Consider the following 16,851-nt stretch of genomic DNA (forward strand, 5'->3'; position numbering starts at 1 on the left):
TATTTAAATGTATGCAAAAGGGCTAATTTTAAAAACCGCCCTTTTATAAATCACATTGCTATGCAGATACAGGTGATGCCATACACCTAACACCCAACATGCTCAAACTATTCATGTATGCAGATACTTCAGAAATTTTACATCCATCACTCCACAATCTTCAGCACAAACTACGTAATGAATAAATGATTTTACTGTCACATGAATTTAACAGTGAGCAAAACAATAGTGAAAAATCTTTCCACTGTCGCCACAATCCGGTGCCATTTTGAATAGTTTTAAGAATAAGAAAAAAATACAAAGATATCGCTAAAAGAGTCCAATAGTCTTGAGCCAGCTCATCATTGACGATGCTTGCATTACGATTCCTCCTCCACCACCACCTTGCAGCAGTCGACACAAGGCCCAACCAATGGTGAAGTCGTCATTCTTCAGGCACTAGCTTTTGCCGTTGGCGATTCTCCTTCAAAGCTGCATGGCCACCGCCTATGCCAGACCCACTAACATCAGAATCGTGTCTCGTCACTGGGCCCACCTTGCCAACATCACCACAAGCCCCTCTACCACTGCATTGCCACTGCAGGACCCAACCAATCTCCAAGGTGCTGATCCTCAGGTGCCATTTTCCACCATGATATTGCCTCCACTAACTCAGATTCCATGTCCTGTGCTCACCCTGGAATAATAAGTAGGGTTCCACTCTCTGCTGCCATAAGGTCCAAACTGGGGCCACTCGAGTCCACACTGGGTTTCCTCGCCATCGCCGATGGCAGTACAGGGAAGTGTAAAGAGGAAAAGAAAAAAGTGGTTGGAGCAGGTGAGCCCTGGCACAGAAATCGTACTCCACCACCATCTTGATGACATCAACCCTCATTCATTTCCAAACGTGACCTCTTTCAAAATACTAAACCTATGAATTTAATATTTGACCATGTGCAAGTATATGGACACAACTTTAAAGCATCTTACTTCACAGTGACAGGAAATATAGCTCAAATCTTACTAAACAGCTATCCATCTTGTCACACCTATAAAATGGCCTAGGTACAGAGTACATTTCCGGATGTCAGCTATAGCTTAGCATTCAAATCACAATCAGAAGCTCCCACTCAAGAGCCAATCTGGGGATTTGGACTCATAACCTAATGTGTTAGTTCAGTGCAGTCTTGAGGGAATAATATACGGTGAGATGTGCCATCTTTCCATTGAGACTGAGTGCAGAGGCCTGCACCTCCCTCTTATCTTATGGTACTATTTCAAAGATGACTGGAGAATTCAAGGACTTTTGCTATTTATTCCGCAACCATCACCAAAAAGGAAATAAAACGTTGCCCCTTTCTGCTCCTCAGATGTTGCTGCATGAAAACCGGCTGCTGCATTTTCTACATCATCGCAGGAACTAAATTTCAGAAGCACCTCAGCACTTACAGATGCCCTGAGATCTTGAAAGGTGCTTTATGAAAAAAAAGTTCTGCTCAGTTGGACTTCCTCTTCAAATTTGACAAGAGATATCACTTTATGTGAAGCTTTATCTTCACTTCAAGCATAAGAGATCCCCACCAAACTAGGAATGCACTGGACCAAGAGCACAGACAAACTGTTACTTTCGTGTTAACCTAAAGGTGAATACAGTCACATAAGTCACAATTTGATTCTCGTTCATCACAACCCCAGCAGTTTCATGTACTATGGAGATTGTACACAACGTTCAACCACATACTTAAGTCAAATAGTGCAGGTCTTAAGAAACTGAAAAAGGAAACAGTGGGATACAAGGCAAACCAGATAAGCAGCAGCACAAATATATACACGTCACAGAGTTGCCCAAAAGCAGCAAGGCATTTGCATTCTACAGATTTAGATGAAGCACTGCAGCCAACAGAAGCAGTCCTTGCTCAGAACGATTGCAAACAAGTGGGACTAGAAAGTTAACTGAAGTTTAACACCTGCCTGGCTGCGAAGGGAAGCAGTAATGAAGAAAAGGGAAGGAGCTACGAGTCCGCAGCTTGGAACAGCCTACAAGACTCAGAAAGCTTGGTAACCACTCTGGTCAGAGCCCTATTCTCAGCCAACAGCCGCTCATTTAACTGCCTCAGAGTCTGAAACTCTTTTACTTGACGCAGGTTCTGCAGGGGATCAAAACACAAGGAGAAGAAACAGAATTGGAAAGCAGAATGAAAAGCAGGCATAAAGAAGAAAAACGTTAATAAAATAATAATCAGTGCCTATTTTCACTTGACACAAAGATAGAGACCTGCAAGGGGTGGGATGGGGTATTCCCCTGAGGGTACTGGACAGCATCAGGCAGCTCAACTTTGAAGATTTAAAATTTTCAAACAATTACTCATGGTAAGTTTTAATACAACATAAATTCCCATACACATAGCACAATGTCTCCATGCATTTCTAGTTTTGGAAATTTCAGTTCAGACAAGGTCACTTTAATGCAAGTGACAAAATGTTGTCTGCGTGCCAAGACACAGGACCAATTCTTTTAGGATGCAATTATGAGAAGGCATCAAACCACACGTGCAGCATAAGAGGTTACTGTTCAGCAGTTGGAGCCGAAGGTGGAAAATACAAGAGAATGAGAGAAAAGCCTGCGAAAACAAAAGGCAACCCAAATCATCACTACGTGTAAACACAAGAATATACACACACAGTTTCAGGGAGTAATTGTGGTCTGAAATCAATCCTTTGAATTTAAACATCCTTTAAATAATTTCAAATCCACCAATGGCCTTGCTTCCCCTTTCTCTGTAACTTCTTGCAGCCCTACATCAACCAGACTTCCGCACTTCTCAGAATCGGCTTCTCAAGCAATTCCAACTTCACCATGCCACCACTGACCATGCGTTCAGGTTCCAAGGGTTGAAATTATAGAACACTCTCCCTAAACTTTTTGCCATCCTACACTCCTTTTTAAACCACCTTTAAACTATTTTTGGTTATCTGTCCAAATAATTTCCTTACAGCTCAAAAGTTACATTTTACTTAACAATAGCCTCATAAGACATAGGAACAGGAGGCAGCTATTCAGCCCATCAAATTTGCTCTGTCATTCAATGAGATTGCAGCTGACCGGATCACTGTTTAATCCCATGAGGCATTTTAGGAAATTGTTCAACATCAATCCAAACAAACATTCTGTGCTCTCTGGAATTGAGTAAGATCACAAGAAAACAAAACACACCATTGATGCATATCCCAACACTTCTTTGCACATCCAGTTTTAACAGCCAGGTAAGAAAGTTGAACAAGTGCCAATGGTGATTCCCAACAGCAAGTGAAATGATTTACACCATCAGAACAAGATATGCAACTCATTACAACCACTTAGAAAATAAGAATATGCATAAGCAGAGCCAGAGTCATTATTTGGGCGGTTTGTGACCACAGTGAACCAAGTTTCCAGGAACCACATGAATTAACGCTTTTACAGACAATCTATCAACATCTGATAGCTATAGCCGAGAGCGTGCGGTGCTGGAAAAGCACAGCAGGTTATGCAGCATCGGAGGAACAGGAGAGTCGACGTTTCGGACAGGAGCCCTTGACAGTTATAGACCTTCTGCTTAAACCCACTACTGTCCTGTGTTGACAATGTTTGGTAGAAAAAATATAGGATAGTAAGACAGCAAAGATGCAGGAGAAAATAATGAACTTAGGATCGTTGGAGCCACTGGAGGAACAAGCTTACATGCCAGACAAATATTAGCAATAATGGACATGTTTTGAAAAGATCAGAAGGTAATTCACACAGTAAAATACCAGGACTTCACACATTCAACATGATCACAGCTGACCCCATCTTAGTCTTAACTGTACTTTCCTCCCCGCTCTCCACAATCCTTGAAGCCATTAATAATTAAAAATCTCTTCCCTCTTAGATTTGCTCAATGTTCCAGCATTCACTGGATACTGGTGGATGGGGTGGTGTGGGGGACTCCGGCTGCTCCACAGATGAATGCCCCTCAGTGAGCAGTTACTTATGCTGATCGCTGTTTTGAACTGCCCACTCCTTAGCGTAAAAGTACAACCTCTTGTTCTATATTTCCTCAAGGGCAAACATGCACTCTCCAACTTCACCAATCCTTTTTAGCATCTTATGTACCTCAACTAGATTTTCTTCTTCTTCTTCAAAACTGTACTGAGTAATCTGCTCAATCTCCATTCACAGAACAAGCCTTTCATCTCTTAGATTATCTCTGGACATTGGGATGATTGATCCATTGAAGCTCTAAGCAATGGTGCCCACTACCTGCCGTACTGAAACAACTGGAAATAAAAATTGAAGACAAATTTAAACTCTAGAACAATATGACACATCACTGCACTGATCTTGAAATGCTTGTGACATCATAAACAAGTAATCCAAATAAATCTTTAGTCATCTTCTTGGATTCCATTCCACAAAGAATAAATCTCTCAATTGTCAAAACATCAGATAAAACTGTACCACTTGAGATGAATGATCTCCTGAAACAAGTACTTCCTCCTGAATCAAGCACCTATATGTCTTCATGGTGCAGTTCAAAAGGTATCTGGATGGGAAAATGAATCGGAAAGGTTTGGAGGGATATGGGCCAAGTGCTAGAAAATGGGACTAGATTGGGTTAGGATTTCTGGTTGGCATGGACAGGTTGGACTGGAGGGTCTGTTTCTGTGCTGTACATCTCTATGCCTACGTAAAATCACAAATGTGAAAAACTGAATAATACAGCAATGAGTAAAAGACTGCCATGAGTGAAATTCTAGAGCTTGGAACTGGTAAAACGTGCTGCAACTATTCTTTAACAGGGAATCCAGAACTGTAGACATAATTGCAAAATATTTATTTATTTAGATATTAAAGACAGAAAAACACATATCAAACAGCTACTGAAGAGGCAATACCAAGTAGCAGAGCTAGTTCAACTGCTTGAATAGTTAACTTCTGTCCGGATCATATCGACACCAGGAAGAACCCAACAGTCTTGACAAAAGCAGTTCTAATAAAAGGAAAAGTCAAACTGGACTTTTTTGTTGAATGGAAGGAGGAAGAAAAGCAAAGCAAAGCAATCTCTTGTTTTCACCAGCGAACCATTAAATAGGGCTGTGGCAAGCAGTCTCAAGGGCATCATTCCTGCCTGAATATGCAAAGAAAAACCACAGAAAGCAGAGCGCAACTTGGTCGCTCTAAGTATGGCCTGAAAATGGCTTTGATCCTACATGTAAACAGCTTTAGGTTGTGAGTCTTCTGCTAGAAATGTGTAGCCTCCAAAAAAAGCAAAATATCAAATCCAGAATTAAGGGTAGCCTGAGGAATAAAGTTCAAAATTTGCTCACAATATTGAATTTGCAGGCAAACACCTGTACTGACGATGATATCAACTGAATGCAATAGGATAAAGATGTGCTAACAGAATGGCAGACTAGTGGCGATGGAACTTTAAATAGGAGCACACAACAAGATTGGCAAGAGAGATCAGGAAAGGCAATATAAAAGGCAATCCAAGAGGATGACTACAAATTTATTTAGATTACTTGTTTATTCTTTCATAATATAAGAGTCCAGAACATCAGTGGGGGCAGTTGGATTTATTGAGGGAATACTTAGCAAAGTAAATTGGATCATGGCCTTCGTAAATAAGAGGCACACTAGGAAAGTGACATTGAGCCTTTTAAAAACAGCTCTGATTAAGCCACATTCACAGCATAATGATCAGTGTGGTTGTGACAGTTCAGGAAGGACATGAAGGACATTGAGAGGACACAGAGAAGATGAACTAGAATGGTTCCAGGGTTAGGGAATTTTAGGCACCAAAAAAAGGATAGTTTCCCTGGAGCAAAGCAAATTAAGAGGACATTTGTACTCAAGATTGATGAGATAGATGGATGTTGACCTATCTACAACATAGATGCAGATGAAGTGGATCAAAGAAAAGCTGTCCCTATTAGCTAACATTTTAAGAGCATGGGGATACAAATAGAAGGCTATGAGCAAGAGATACAAAGGAAACATAAGGCAGCTGGAATTTGCTGCCTGCAAGAACGATGAAAGCAGAGATTTCAATATTTTGGATAGGATAGATATTAGCAGGGCTATGGCATACAGTGGGAAGTGGAACTCTCTGGATTGCTTTGTGGAGAGCTGCCAGGCACCCAACTGCTCTTCTTCTGTGCCATAATGACCAGCACACTGGAAAAACGGGGGAGGCAGTGGCCTCATGACACTATCGCTGGACTGTTAATCCAGAGACTCTGATAATGCTCTGGGGACCCAGGTTCAAAACCACCAAGGCAGACAGTGGAATTTGAATTCAATAAAAGAACCTGGAATTAAGAGTCTAATAATGACCATGAATCCACGTTGATTGTCAGAAAAATCCATCTGGTACACTTTTACGCTTTAGGAAAAGTATCCAGACCCACAGCATTGTGGTTCACTCTGAACTGCCCTCTGGGCAATCAATGCTGACCTAGCCAGTGATGCTCATATCCTGTGAACGAAAAAAAATCCAGAATAGAAAATGCACATAGCAAGGAGCAAAAAAATACTTGCTCCATTAATCAGCGTGAAGTAAGTAAATCAGTCTCTGGTGGATCAATGACTACAAATATTTCCGACCTCTACATAAATAAGACAGTGATCTTTAAATCTCATGACCCATTTTCGCCCCAACCTCATTAAGCTAGAACCTTATACTGGGCAATGAGGCAAGAATGACCTTAACCACACAATATAAGCTAGTAGCTCTGAAATGCACCATGGATTTTCAGGATTTTGAAGGACAAGGAAATACAATCCAGAGACATGACATTTTATTGGTTCACATGACAGACATCGCTGCCAAGGGCAGCATTGCTCATCCTTGATAGTCTGTGGTGGTGGTGGTGAGCTGCCTTCTTGAACCACCACAGTCCATATAGCATGTTCAACAACAGTGCTATTACAGAAGGAATGTTGATCCTATGCACAGCAATATTGTTCCAAAACAGGATGGCGAGTGGTTTGGAAGAGAACCTACAGGTGGTGCGGTCGCATACATTTGCCACTCTACTCATTCTAGAACTGCACACAATACTCCAGCAATGACCTGACTTTTCATACAGTGCCAGCATAACCTGACCCCTCGATCGCTACACTTCAGCTAATAAAGCCAAATATTTCATGTCTTCTTCATTACTTGGTCTAACTGTCCCACTACCTTGAGGAATCAGTGGGTGCGTACATTAAGCTCCCTCTGATCAGGGTCTTACCGTATACCATGCATTCCCTTTCCCTTGTTTCTTCTGCCCATGTGCATCACCTCAAACTTATCTAGATTGAATGATCTGAGCAACAGTGGCTCAGTCATATGCACTGCTGCCTCACAGCACCAGGAATCCAGGTTTGATTCCAGGCTTTGGTATGGAGTTTGAACGTTCTCCCTGTATCTGCATGGATTCCTGCTCGGTGCTCTCGCTTCCTACCACAGTCCAAAGATGAGGTTAGTTGTATTGGCCATAATAAAAATGGTCCCACGTTCAGGGATGTGCAGGCTAAGTGGGTTAGCTCTGGGAAATGCAGGGTTATGGGGATAGTTGGGGCCTGGATCTAGATGGAATGCTTTTAGGACGTTGGTGTTAATTCAATGGGTCAAATAACCTCTTTCTGCACTCTAAGGATTCTATGAATCACCAGTGATCAGCCCATCTGACCAGCTAGTCTACATCCTCTTGTACTGAAAACCATAAATGCTGGAGGTCGCAGCAGGTCAGGCAGAATCCATGGAGAAAGTGCAAGCTAATGTTCAGTCTAAATGACTCTTCCTCAGATGAAGAGTTACTGAGAGTTGAAATGTTAGCTTGCTCTCTCTCTCCATGGATGCTGTTTGACCCACTGCAATCTCCAGCATTTGTGGTTTCAGTACAGTTTCAACATCTGCAGTAATTTGTCCCTATATCCTCCTGTAATCTAAGGAGATTCTCCGCACTATTTGCCACACCACCAAATTCTGTATCACTCTTGAACTTACTGATTAATCTTCCTGTACTTAAGTCTAACGCATTTATATAAACCACAAACAACATCGATCCATATGAAATCCCACTGGGCTCACGCTTCTGGTCACCAAAACACCTCTTGAACATCACCCTCTACTTCCTACCACTCAGTCAATTCTGGATCCAATTTGCCAAATTCTGTTGGATCCCATAGGCTCTTAACTCAGCTATTAGTCTGCCATGACAGATCTGATTAAAAGCCTTGCATAAGTCCAAGTAGATCACATAAAAATCATTGCCCTGATCTATACGTCTGGCCACCTCTTTGAAAAACTCAATGAAGTTGGGCACACAGGACTTCCTCTTCACAAACCATGTGCTAACTGGGTTTGATTAATCTCTGCCTCTCCAAGTGGAGATTAACTGCATTCCTCAGAATTGCTTCCAATATAGTTTCTCCACTGCTGAGTTTGATTGGCCTGGAGTTGTCTGGTTTTTCACTTGTTCCCATCTTGAATAATGGTACCACATCAGCTGCCCTCCAGTCCTCTAACTCTCCTGTGGCCAGAGAGGAACTGAAAATGATTGCCAGTGCCCCTGCTATTTTCTCTCTTGCCTCACTCAAGAATTTGGGATATAATTATCTGGTCTTGGAGATTAATCGAGACCACTTAGAACCTCCCATCTTTCTTTGCTAGTTTCTTTAATTATAATAGTCCTTTTCCATGATTTATAGTCACATCATCCCTCTCACTCGTGGACACTGACACAAAATATGCATTTAGAATCCTATTTACATCTGCTGGTTCCATGCTCACATGCCACTGGTCCTTAACAGGCCCTACTCTTTCTCTCGTTATCATTTTACCTTTAATGTATTTTTAAACTAACTTGGGATTTTCCTTATTTGCCATCATTCTTTTCAACTTTCCACTTGCACATTCTGTACTCCTCCAGGGCATCTAATTTCGTCCCTTGGTACCTGCCATAACCACCCTTTTTTCTCTTTATCCAAGCATATACATCTCTTGGCATCATAGGATGGTTCACAAGATTTGATGGTCCTGCCCTTTATGGGAATACATTGGCCTTTGTACTCTTCGGATTTCCCTCTGGAATGCATCCCACTGCTCAGAGAGAGATTTACAGAAAAGCACCTTCTCCCAGTTTACTCTGGCCAAATCATGCTTCATTTCACTAAAAATCAACCTTCCACCAGTTTCGAACTTCAGACCAATCCTTGTCCTCTCCATAACGAACTTGAACATCAGAGTTATGACTGCTGTCAACAATATGCTCCCACACTGATGTTAACCACTTGCCTGGCTTCATCACCTAAAATCAAATCCAGAATCACTCCTCTCTTGTAGGGCCTTCTACTTACTGGATTATAAAGCTCTACGGGTGCATTTTAAGAGTTCAGTTCCTTCTAAACCTTTCACAGTATGAATACCCCAGTTGATGCTGGCAAGTTAAAATCCCCTATCACTACCTGTCACTTTTACACTTGTCTGAAATTTGTCTTCATGTTTGCTCTGTTTTTCATTATACTCCCAACAATGTGACTGCCCTTTTTGGTTATTAGGTCAGTCCCTCTAGCTTTGTTTGAGGAGCTTTAAAAGATGTCATCCCTCCTTAGATTGTAATTGATTCCTGATCCATAATACAACACCCCTTTTTTTTTTAATATAACCTCCTCTTCCCTCTCACCTGAAGTAACAGTGGAATCCCTTCTCCAATTTATCCATTTGAACTGAACTTCACAAATGTATTCATTTCATTGCATGGAAACAGTTGTGCCAGATGTGCAACAGAATCAAGGGGAAAATGTGGGCCTCTGGTTTGTTCAAGGTCATGAAGTCACACATTTTAAAAAACCTCCTTGGAGACATGTGCCCACTTTAATACCAAACCAAAAAGTTTAATTGATACAAGTGAAAAACATAATGAACAAATTACATTTTAATAAGTTCACTTTTACTGCTTTTCCCATGTCAGGCTGCCATGATAACCAGTATTCTCAATATATCAATTTCATTTGGTTATCTAAACATTTTTCTTGCTACTTCCATATTAATATATCACAAGTTATCATAAAAATCTCATTTTACTTTCACAACAGGCAACTTATGACACCTTTTAAAAGATACTCTATGCATAAATGAATTTTTGTTATATTCAATATAAATATCTTAGGGGCAGCACGGTGACTCAGTGGTTAGCACTGCTACCTCACAGCGCCAGGGACCCGGGTTTGATTCCAGCCTTGAGTGACTGTTTGTGGAGTTTGCACATTCTCCCCACGTCTGCGTGGGTTTCCTCCGGGTGCTCCAGCTTTCTCCCACAATCCAAAGATGTACAGGTCAGGTGAATTGGCCATGCTAAATTGCCCAGTGTTAGGTGCATTCATCAGGGGTTAATATAGGGTAGGGGAATGGGTCTGGGTGTGTTACTCTTTGGAGGGTCGGCGTAGACTTGTTGGACCAAAGGACCTGTTCCATACTGTAGGGAATCTAACTTAATTTAATCTGTTTAAAATAGATGGTGGCTAAACATTTACCTTAAGCTCCTCTTCCATTTCTGCAATTTTCCTTTCCAGAGCTCTTCTTTCCTGTTAAATAATGAAAAACTGTCACACAAAACTATATTGAAAAGGAAAAGCCCAAGGTCTAGATAAAACACATTTTGCTCTAAGACTTCATCCACTGCCTTAGAAAGATAACTTATCTTCCAAGGGTTTCCTAACATTGTTTGAGAACAAGCATTTTCCCACGTCAGTGGAAGAGTCTGTGCAGCTCTGGTGACAGTCACCTGGCAGAGTCTAGTTTGATAAATCAATTATTGACTGCCATGGGTTTGAAACAGCCTGTGCATTGACCTAGGCCTGTCAATCCAGAGGATGTGCTTACAACTTAGCACATGGCACCTGGAAATGCAAACAGTACTTCAGTGACCTACATTGCTAATAGATTTAAATGTTTATGGATTAAAACAGGTCAGCTTATATCTTTTAACAGTTGCTACGGCTGTTTTACAGAAGGTTACAATTCTGATGCAATTTTTACAACATCTCCATTCAAAGTAGGATCCCGTTCTCAACTTACCCACTAACACAAATAGCATAGCTAAAAGATCACATTTTGAATTTGTTCAGTGTTTGAAGAAACAGCGTATTTTCTCAATGGACTAAAATATTGGAATTTTCCCCTTTACTTAAAATGACCCAAACTGATAGTGTGGTCACCCCAAATTAATCTAAAAGTCATAATCATTCAAAACTTTAATTACATCATTCTGAATCACACGAAAACAGCATTATAAATGAATGCTCACCCTTTTCTCCATCTCTAGCAGCGACCGATCAGCTATCCTTTCTTGCCTCTGAAAAACAGTATTGGTATTGTGTCTAAGTCAGGTTATCCTGGTGAACCCAAAGCCATATTATGTCTTGCGGCAAAAGTAATCAAACTGCTTGCATGTAAACCAATTTGTATTCAACAGAGCGTACTTCATTACTTGATCCCAAATAGTGGAGTTTCGTTTCTATTTTCCATTATTGTACAAGATTTAACAGTTGGACTTGCCTGTGTGGTTTTCTCTAATTGCACTTTCAACTCATTCAGTTCCAAGTTGGTGTCATGTAGACTCGCCTTCAGTTTCTCATTTTCTGCCAAGAACTGCTCATAAAGCTGTGAAAACACAAATTTCCAACAATTGTAATGCACAGAATTCCACTTTTAAAATACCACAAGTTAAATATGACCATTCACCAAATGTAGAATTGCCCTCTTCAATAAGTTATACTTCATGAAACTTTTAACAACGAGCCAAAAATGAATTAGCATTTATATAATGCTATTCTCAACCCAGGAACATCAAAGTGCTTCAAGCCAATTTATTGTCTGTTTGAAACGTAATCATGCATGCAAGTTAAACACAGAAGCGGCCGTTTGCAACAGCCAGGTCAAATAACATGGTAAGTGATCAGATAAGGTGCTCTGATGATGGTTGAGGAATTATACCATCTCCAGGACATCAGGTCAGCTCTCCTAAATTCCTCGGTATTATGACAAGCAACCTTCCAGTCATCAAAAGCAGGCAAACAGGATCCATGGCTGATAGCACAGCACTCCCTCAGCATCGCAGTGCAGCACTACCAGCGCGAACATGTCTTGGAGTAGGGCATGAGCCCACAACTCAAGAGACTGCTTTGTGCATCAATGCAAGGAAGTCAGGGAGAGGGGATTAATTCAAAATATTAAATTGCATTTACAAAGCACACATTCAAAGAGGACCCCACTTCAGTCGTCACCTTTTTATAATCCAGCGTGTCTTCCTTTTCTGTCCTGAGAGATGCTTGCTTGCTTCCCCTATAAGTAGAGAAACCTGTTCGATTAGCTAACTGTTCAGGACCCTCATTATGTGTAGTAGAAGGCCCTGTGTCAAACCTGTAAAACAAGTAGACATTGTAAATTTGCTTTAATGTGATGTCATGGGCATGTTTACTGCAATTCTAATGTAACATCAAGAGAGTCTGCGGTTTCTTATTAATTCTGGTAATCTTCCCAACAAAACACTTGTAATACAGATAAATTCATCTTCTACCCAAAGCTAGAAACTTTCGTAATTGGACTTTTTTTTTAAAAAATTGATTAGCGTGGCAACAGGCCCTTCGGCCCAACCAGTCCACACTGATCCCTCCAAAGAGTAACCCACCCAGACCCATTTCCCTCTGACTAATGCACCTAACACCATGGGCAATTTAGCATGGCCAATTCACCTGACCTGCATATCTTTGGATTATGGGAGGAAACCAAAACACCCAGAGGAAACTCACGCAGACACGGGGAGAATGTCTGTGTGGAGTTTGCACAGTTGCCCGAGGTTGGTACCAAACCTGGGACCCTGGTGCTGTGAGGCTGCAGTGCTCACCACTGAGCCACCATGCCGCCCTACTTCCCCAATTATTCTCAAAACCTCAATAAAACAAAATATTCCTCCAATTTCCAATCAACCAACCTATACTATCACAAATGCTGTATAGTTATGTTTAAAACCCAGTGCACATTGTCTAGGAATGATATAGAGACTATAAAAATGAACGAAATCATACCTTGAAAATCTGTCATTCTGAAAAAAAACAGGAAGTTCAAAGTTTAGCATATGTTCTAATATTTCACAATAAAGATCTATTAAACCATGAAGCACAAATTCAGCAAAAAGTCTTTGTCCTAAAAAGGAAAGGTCATGGAGTTAATAACACACCTAAATTTATTATGATCTGGCATTTAAAACAAATTTCAGATGACCTCAACGTAACGTGACACTTTTTTATTCAAAAAACTCAACTGTTATGATGGTCAAAAATAGTTCCATAACTGAAATGCTAACTATCATTGGTATGTTCCTTTTAAACAAACTCCATTCCACAAACAACGATGAATTGAATTGAATTTATTGTCACGTATACGAGGGCACAGTGAAAAGCTATGTCTTGTAAGCAATTCAGGCAGATCACAGAGTTAAATACCATAGATAAGGAAATAATAGGTAAACAGCGGCAAAAGCAAAAACACAGGTACAGTTGAATGCCAAGAGTTTGAGAGTCCGTTCAAAACAAACCATAACTGTGTATTTTAATACACAATTTACTACTTTTAATTGGACAAGCACAAAAAAAAATCAGCCCAGCAAGTACAAAGTCCCTGACAGCAATACCCCACTCCATGAAATTGGTTACACATGGTAAAATGCAGATCCTAAAGATAATTATGAATCTCTATAAACAAATGTTACACAAGTATGGAGACAAAAAAACAATCCATTATCCATCAGTTCATCTCAAAAACTCCGATCACCAAAATATCAAATATCTCGTTTTCCCACAACACTTGCCCCAATATCTGCCTCCCTCCACAATTTTATCTGGATACCACCCATTTGATTTGATTTTTGGCTTATTTAATACCCACGTAAAAACTTAATCTAAATTTTCACTTTCTTCTACACTTGATTTCATGCTACTGGTTCAAGTTCGCAGCAATTATAATCCTATGAGCAAAGTTCCATTTACCCATTCCAAAAATGTTGGAGTAACTGAATATTTCTCTAAGACCATATGATCTAAGAGCAGGTTTAGGCCATCAAGTCTACTTCACTATTTGATCATTTTTCAATTCGAATTTCATGCCTTCTCCCATAACCCTTGATCCCTTTACAAGTCGAGAACCTCTGTCTAAAAAAACACATTCAATGACTTGGCCTCCATAGACTCTGCAGCAAAGACTTCCACAGATTCATCACCGTCTGGCTAAAGAAATTCCTCATCTCAGGTGACGCTATTCCCATGGGATTTCTGAAGTCTTTCCCTTTTTAGGGAATAGTCTACGTCTCTATTCACCTTACCAAATAGCATAAACGCTCATTCTCATTTTGTTTTCCACCTATTCCCATTCTTGTGTCTGCACGAGTTTCCTCCAGGTGCTCCGGTTTCCTCCCACAGTCCAAAGTTGTGCAGGTTAGGTGAATTGGCCATGCTAAATTGCCCGTAGAGTTAGGTGCATTAGTTAGGGGGAATGGGTCTGGGTGGGTGACTCATCGGAGGGTCAGTGTAGACAAGTCGGGCCAAGGGCCTGTTTCCACACTGTAGGGAGTCTAAGCTATTTCTTTATCCTGTCCGAGTCCTTCTGCAGCATCTCTGCTCTTTCACGGTCATCGGCGATCTTACTAACAATGCCCCCAGTTCAGAGGTCTAGATCATTAATGAACTTAAAAAACCATCCTAACACAGACCACTGCAGAAATCCATTAGTCACCAGTGCCATTGTGAAAAGACCCCCTTATTGCCGACTGTCTTCTGCAGGTCAGCCAATTATCCATGCCAGTATCTTGCCCCTAACACTATGGGCTTCTAGCTTATTTAGTAGCCTTGTCAAAGGGTCATAGAGATGTATAGCATGGAAACAGACCCTTCGGTCCAATTCAACCATGCCGACCAGATATCCCAACCCAATCTAGTCCAACCTGCCAGCACCTGGCTCATATCCCTCCAAACCCTTCATATTCATATACCCATCCAGATACCTTTTGTTGCAATTGTACCAGCCCCCACCACTTCTTCTGGCAGCTCATTCCATACACGTACCACCCTCTGTGAGAAAAAGTTGCCCCTTGGGTCTACTTTATATCTTTCCCCTCTCACCCTAAACTATGCCCTCTAGTTCTGGACTCCCTGACCCCAGGGAAAAGACTTTGTCTATTTACCCTATCCATGCCTCTGATGACTTTATAAACCTCTATAAGGTCACCCCTCAGCCTCTGACGCTCCAGGGCAACAGCCCCAGCCTGTTCAGCCTCTCCCTATAGCTCAAATCCTCCAACCCTGGCAACATCCTCGTAAATCCTTTCTGAACCCTTTCAAGTTTCACAACATCTGTCCAATAGCAAGGAGACCAGAATTGCACGCAATATTCCAAGAGTGACCTAACCAATGTCCTGTAGAGCTGCAACGTGACCTCCCAACTCCTGTACTCAATACTCTGACCAATAAAGGAAAGCAGAGCAAACGCCTTCTTCACTATCCTATCTACCTGCGATTCTATTTTGAAGGAACTATGAAGTTACACTCCAAGGTCTTTTTGCTCAGCAACACTCCCCAGGATCTTACCATTAAGTGTATAAGTCCTGCTGAGATTTGCTTTCCTAAAATGCAGCACCTCACATTTATCTGAATTAAACTCCATCCGCCACTTCTCAGCCCATTGGCCCATCTGATCAAGATCCTGTTGTAGGACTTCATCAAACGCCTTTGGGAAATCCAAATAGATCACATGAAAAAACTCCATTCAATTTGTTCTGAAATAGCATGACATTTTTTGCACAGTTTTCTTAAAGCAGGTTTCAGTCTCTCGCAACTTCTCTGTACTACAGCCCAATATCCCCAGTCTGGGACAGTGGTTCAAATCGTACACAGCACTAAGAATGCAAGTACATCTGTGCATTATACACAGTAGTCAGCATGACGAGTCAGGTGACTTTTCTTTCATTCTGCCGACCCGTGAACTAATCGAAGCTCGTCCCCCTACACTATTCCATCATCCATGTACTTATCGAAGGATTGTTTAAATGCTCCTAATGCGGCTGAGTTAACTACACTGGCAGATAGGGCATTCCACACCCTTACCACTCTGTGTAAAGAACCTGCCTCTGACATTTGTCTTAAATCTATCACCCCTCAACTTGCAGTTATGCCCCCTCGTACAAGCTGACGTCATCATCCTGGGAAAAAGACTTTCACTGTCTGACCTATCTAAACCTCTGATTATCTTGTATGTCTCTATCAAATCCCCTCTGAGCCTCCTTCTTTCTAATGAGAACAGACCCCCAAGTCTCTCAGCCTTTCCTCATAAGACCTTCGCTCCAGACCAGGCAACATCCTGGTCAATCTTCTCTGCACCTTTTCCAATGCCTCCACATACTTCCTGTAATGGGGCGACCAGAACTGTACACAATATTCCAAGTGTGGCCGCACTAGCGTTTTATATAGTTGCAATTTGACATCAATGGCTCTAGAACTCCATCCCTCTACCAATAGAACCTAACACACTGTATGCCTTTTTAATAGCACTATCAAGCTGGGTGGCAACTTTCAGGGATCTATGTATATGGACTCCAAGAACCCTCTGCACATCCACACTACCAAGAATCTTTCCAGTGACCCAGTACTCTGTCTTCCTGTTATTCTTCCCAAAGTGCATCACCTCACATTCATCTGCATTGAACTCCATTTGCCACCTCTCAGCCCTATTCTGCAGTTTATCCAAGATCCCCCTGCAACATTCTCCCAATCTGTCCACTACTCCACCGACTTTAGTGTTATCTGCA

At 41.4% G+C, this 16,851-nt stretch overlaps 1 protein-coding gene across 13 annotated transcripts in view; it reads right to left on the minus strand.

Moving 5' to 3' along the window:
* ppp1r12a (protein phosphatase 1, regulatory subunit 12A) overlaps positions 1-16,851 on the minus strand; it is a 191,594-nt gene that overhangs the window by 7,018 nt on the left and 167,725 nt on the right. For 9 of the 13 annotated variants that reach the window (XM_087996986.1, XM_087996983.1, XM_087996982.1 and 6 more), the window contains 6 exons: positions 13,082-13,098; positions 12,281-12,416; positions 11,553-11,657; positions 11,302-11,349; positions 10,529-10,579; positions 1,951-2,126 (listed from right to left, as the gene is read on the minus strand). In XM_087996986.1, coding sequence (XP_087853112.1) covers positions 1,992-2,126; positions 10,529-10,579; positions 11,302-11,349; positions 11,553-11,657; positions 12,281-12,416; positions 13,082-13,098 — 492 coding nt within the window. In that variant the 3' untranslated portion in view covers positions 1,951-1,991. The remainder of the gene's footprint in view (positions 1-1,950; positions 2,127-10,528; positions 10,580-11,301; positions 11,350-11,552; positions 11,658-12,280; positions 12,417-13,081; positions 13,099-16,851) is intronic. The other 4 variants (XM_087996978.1, XM_087996987.1, XM_087996984.1 and 1 more) reach the window with 2 other exon arrangements.

Source organism: Chiloscyllium plagiosum, unplaced genomic scaffold, assembly GCF_037043375.1.
Source record: "Chiloscyllium plagiosum isolate Xiang-an unplaced genomic scaffold, Cpla_swu_hap1 HiC_scaffold_19, whole genome shotgun sequence".
Lineage (NCBI taxonomy): Eukaryota > Metazoa > Chordata > Chondrichthyes > Orectolobiformes > Hemiscylliidae > Chiloscyllium > Chiloscyllium plagiosum.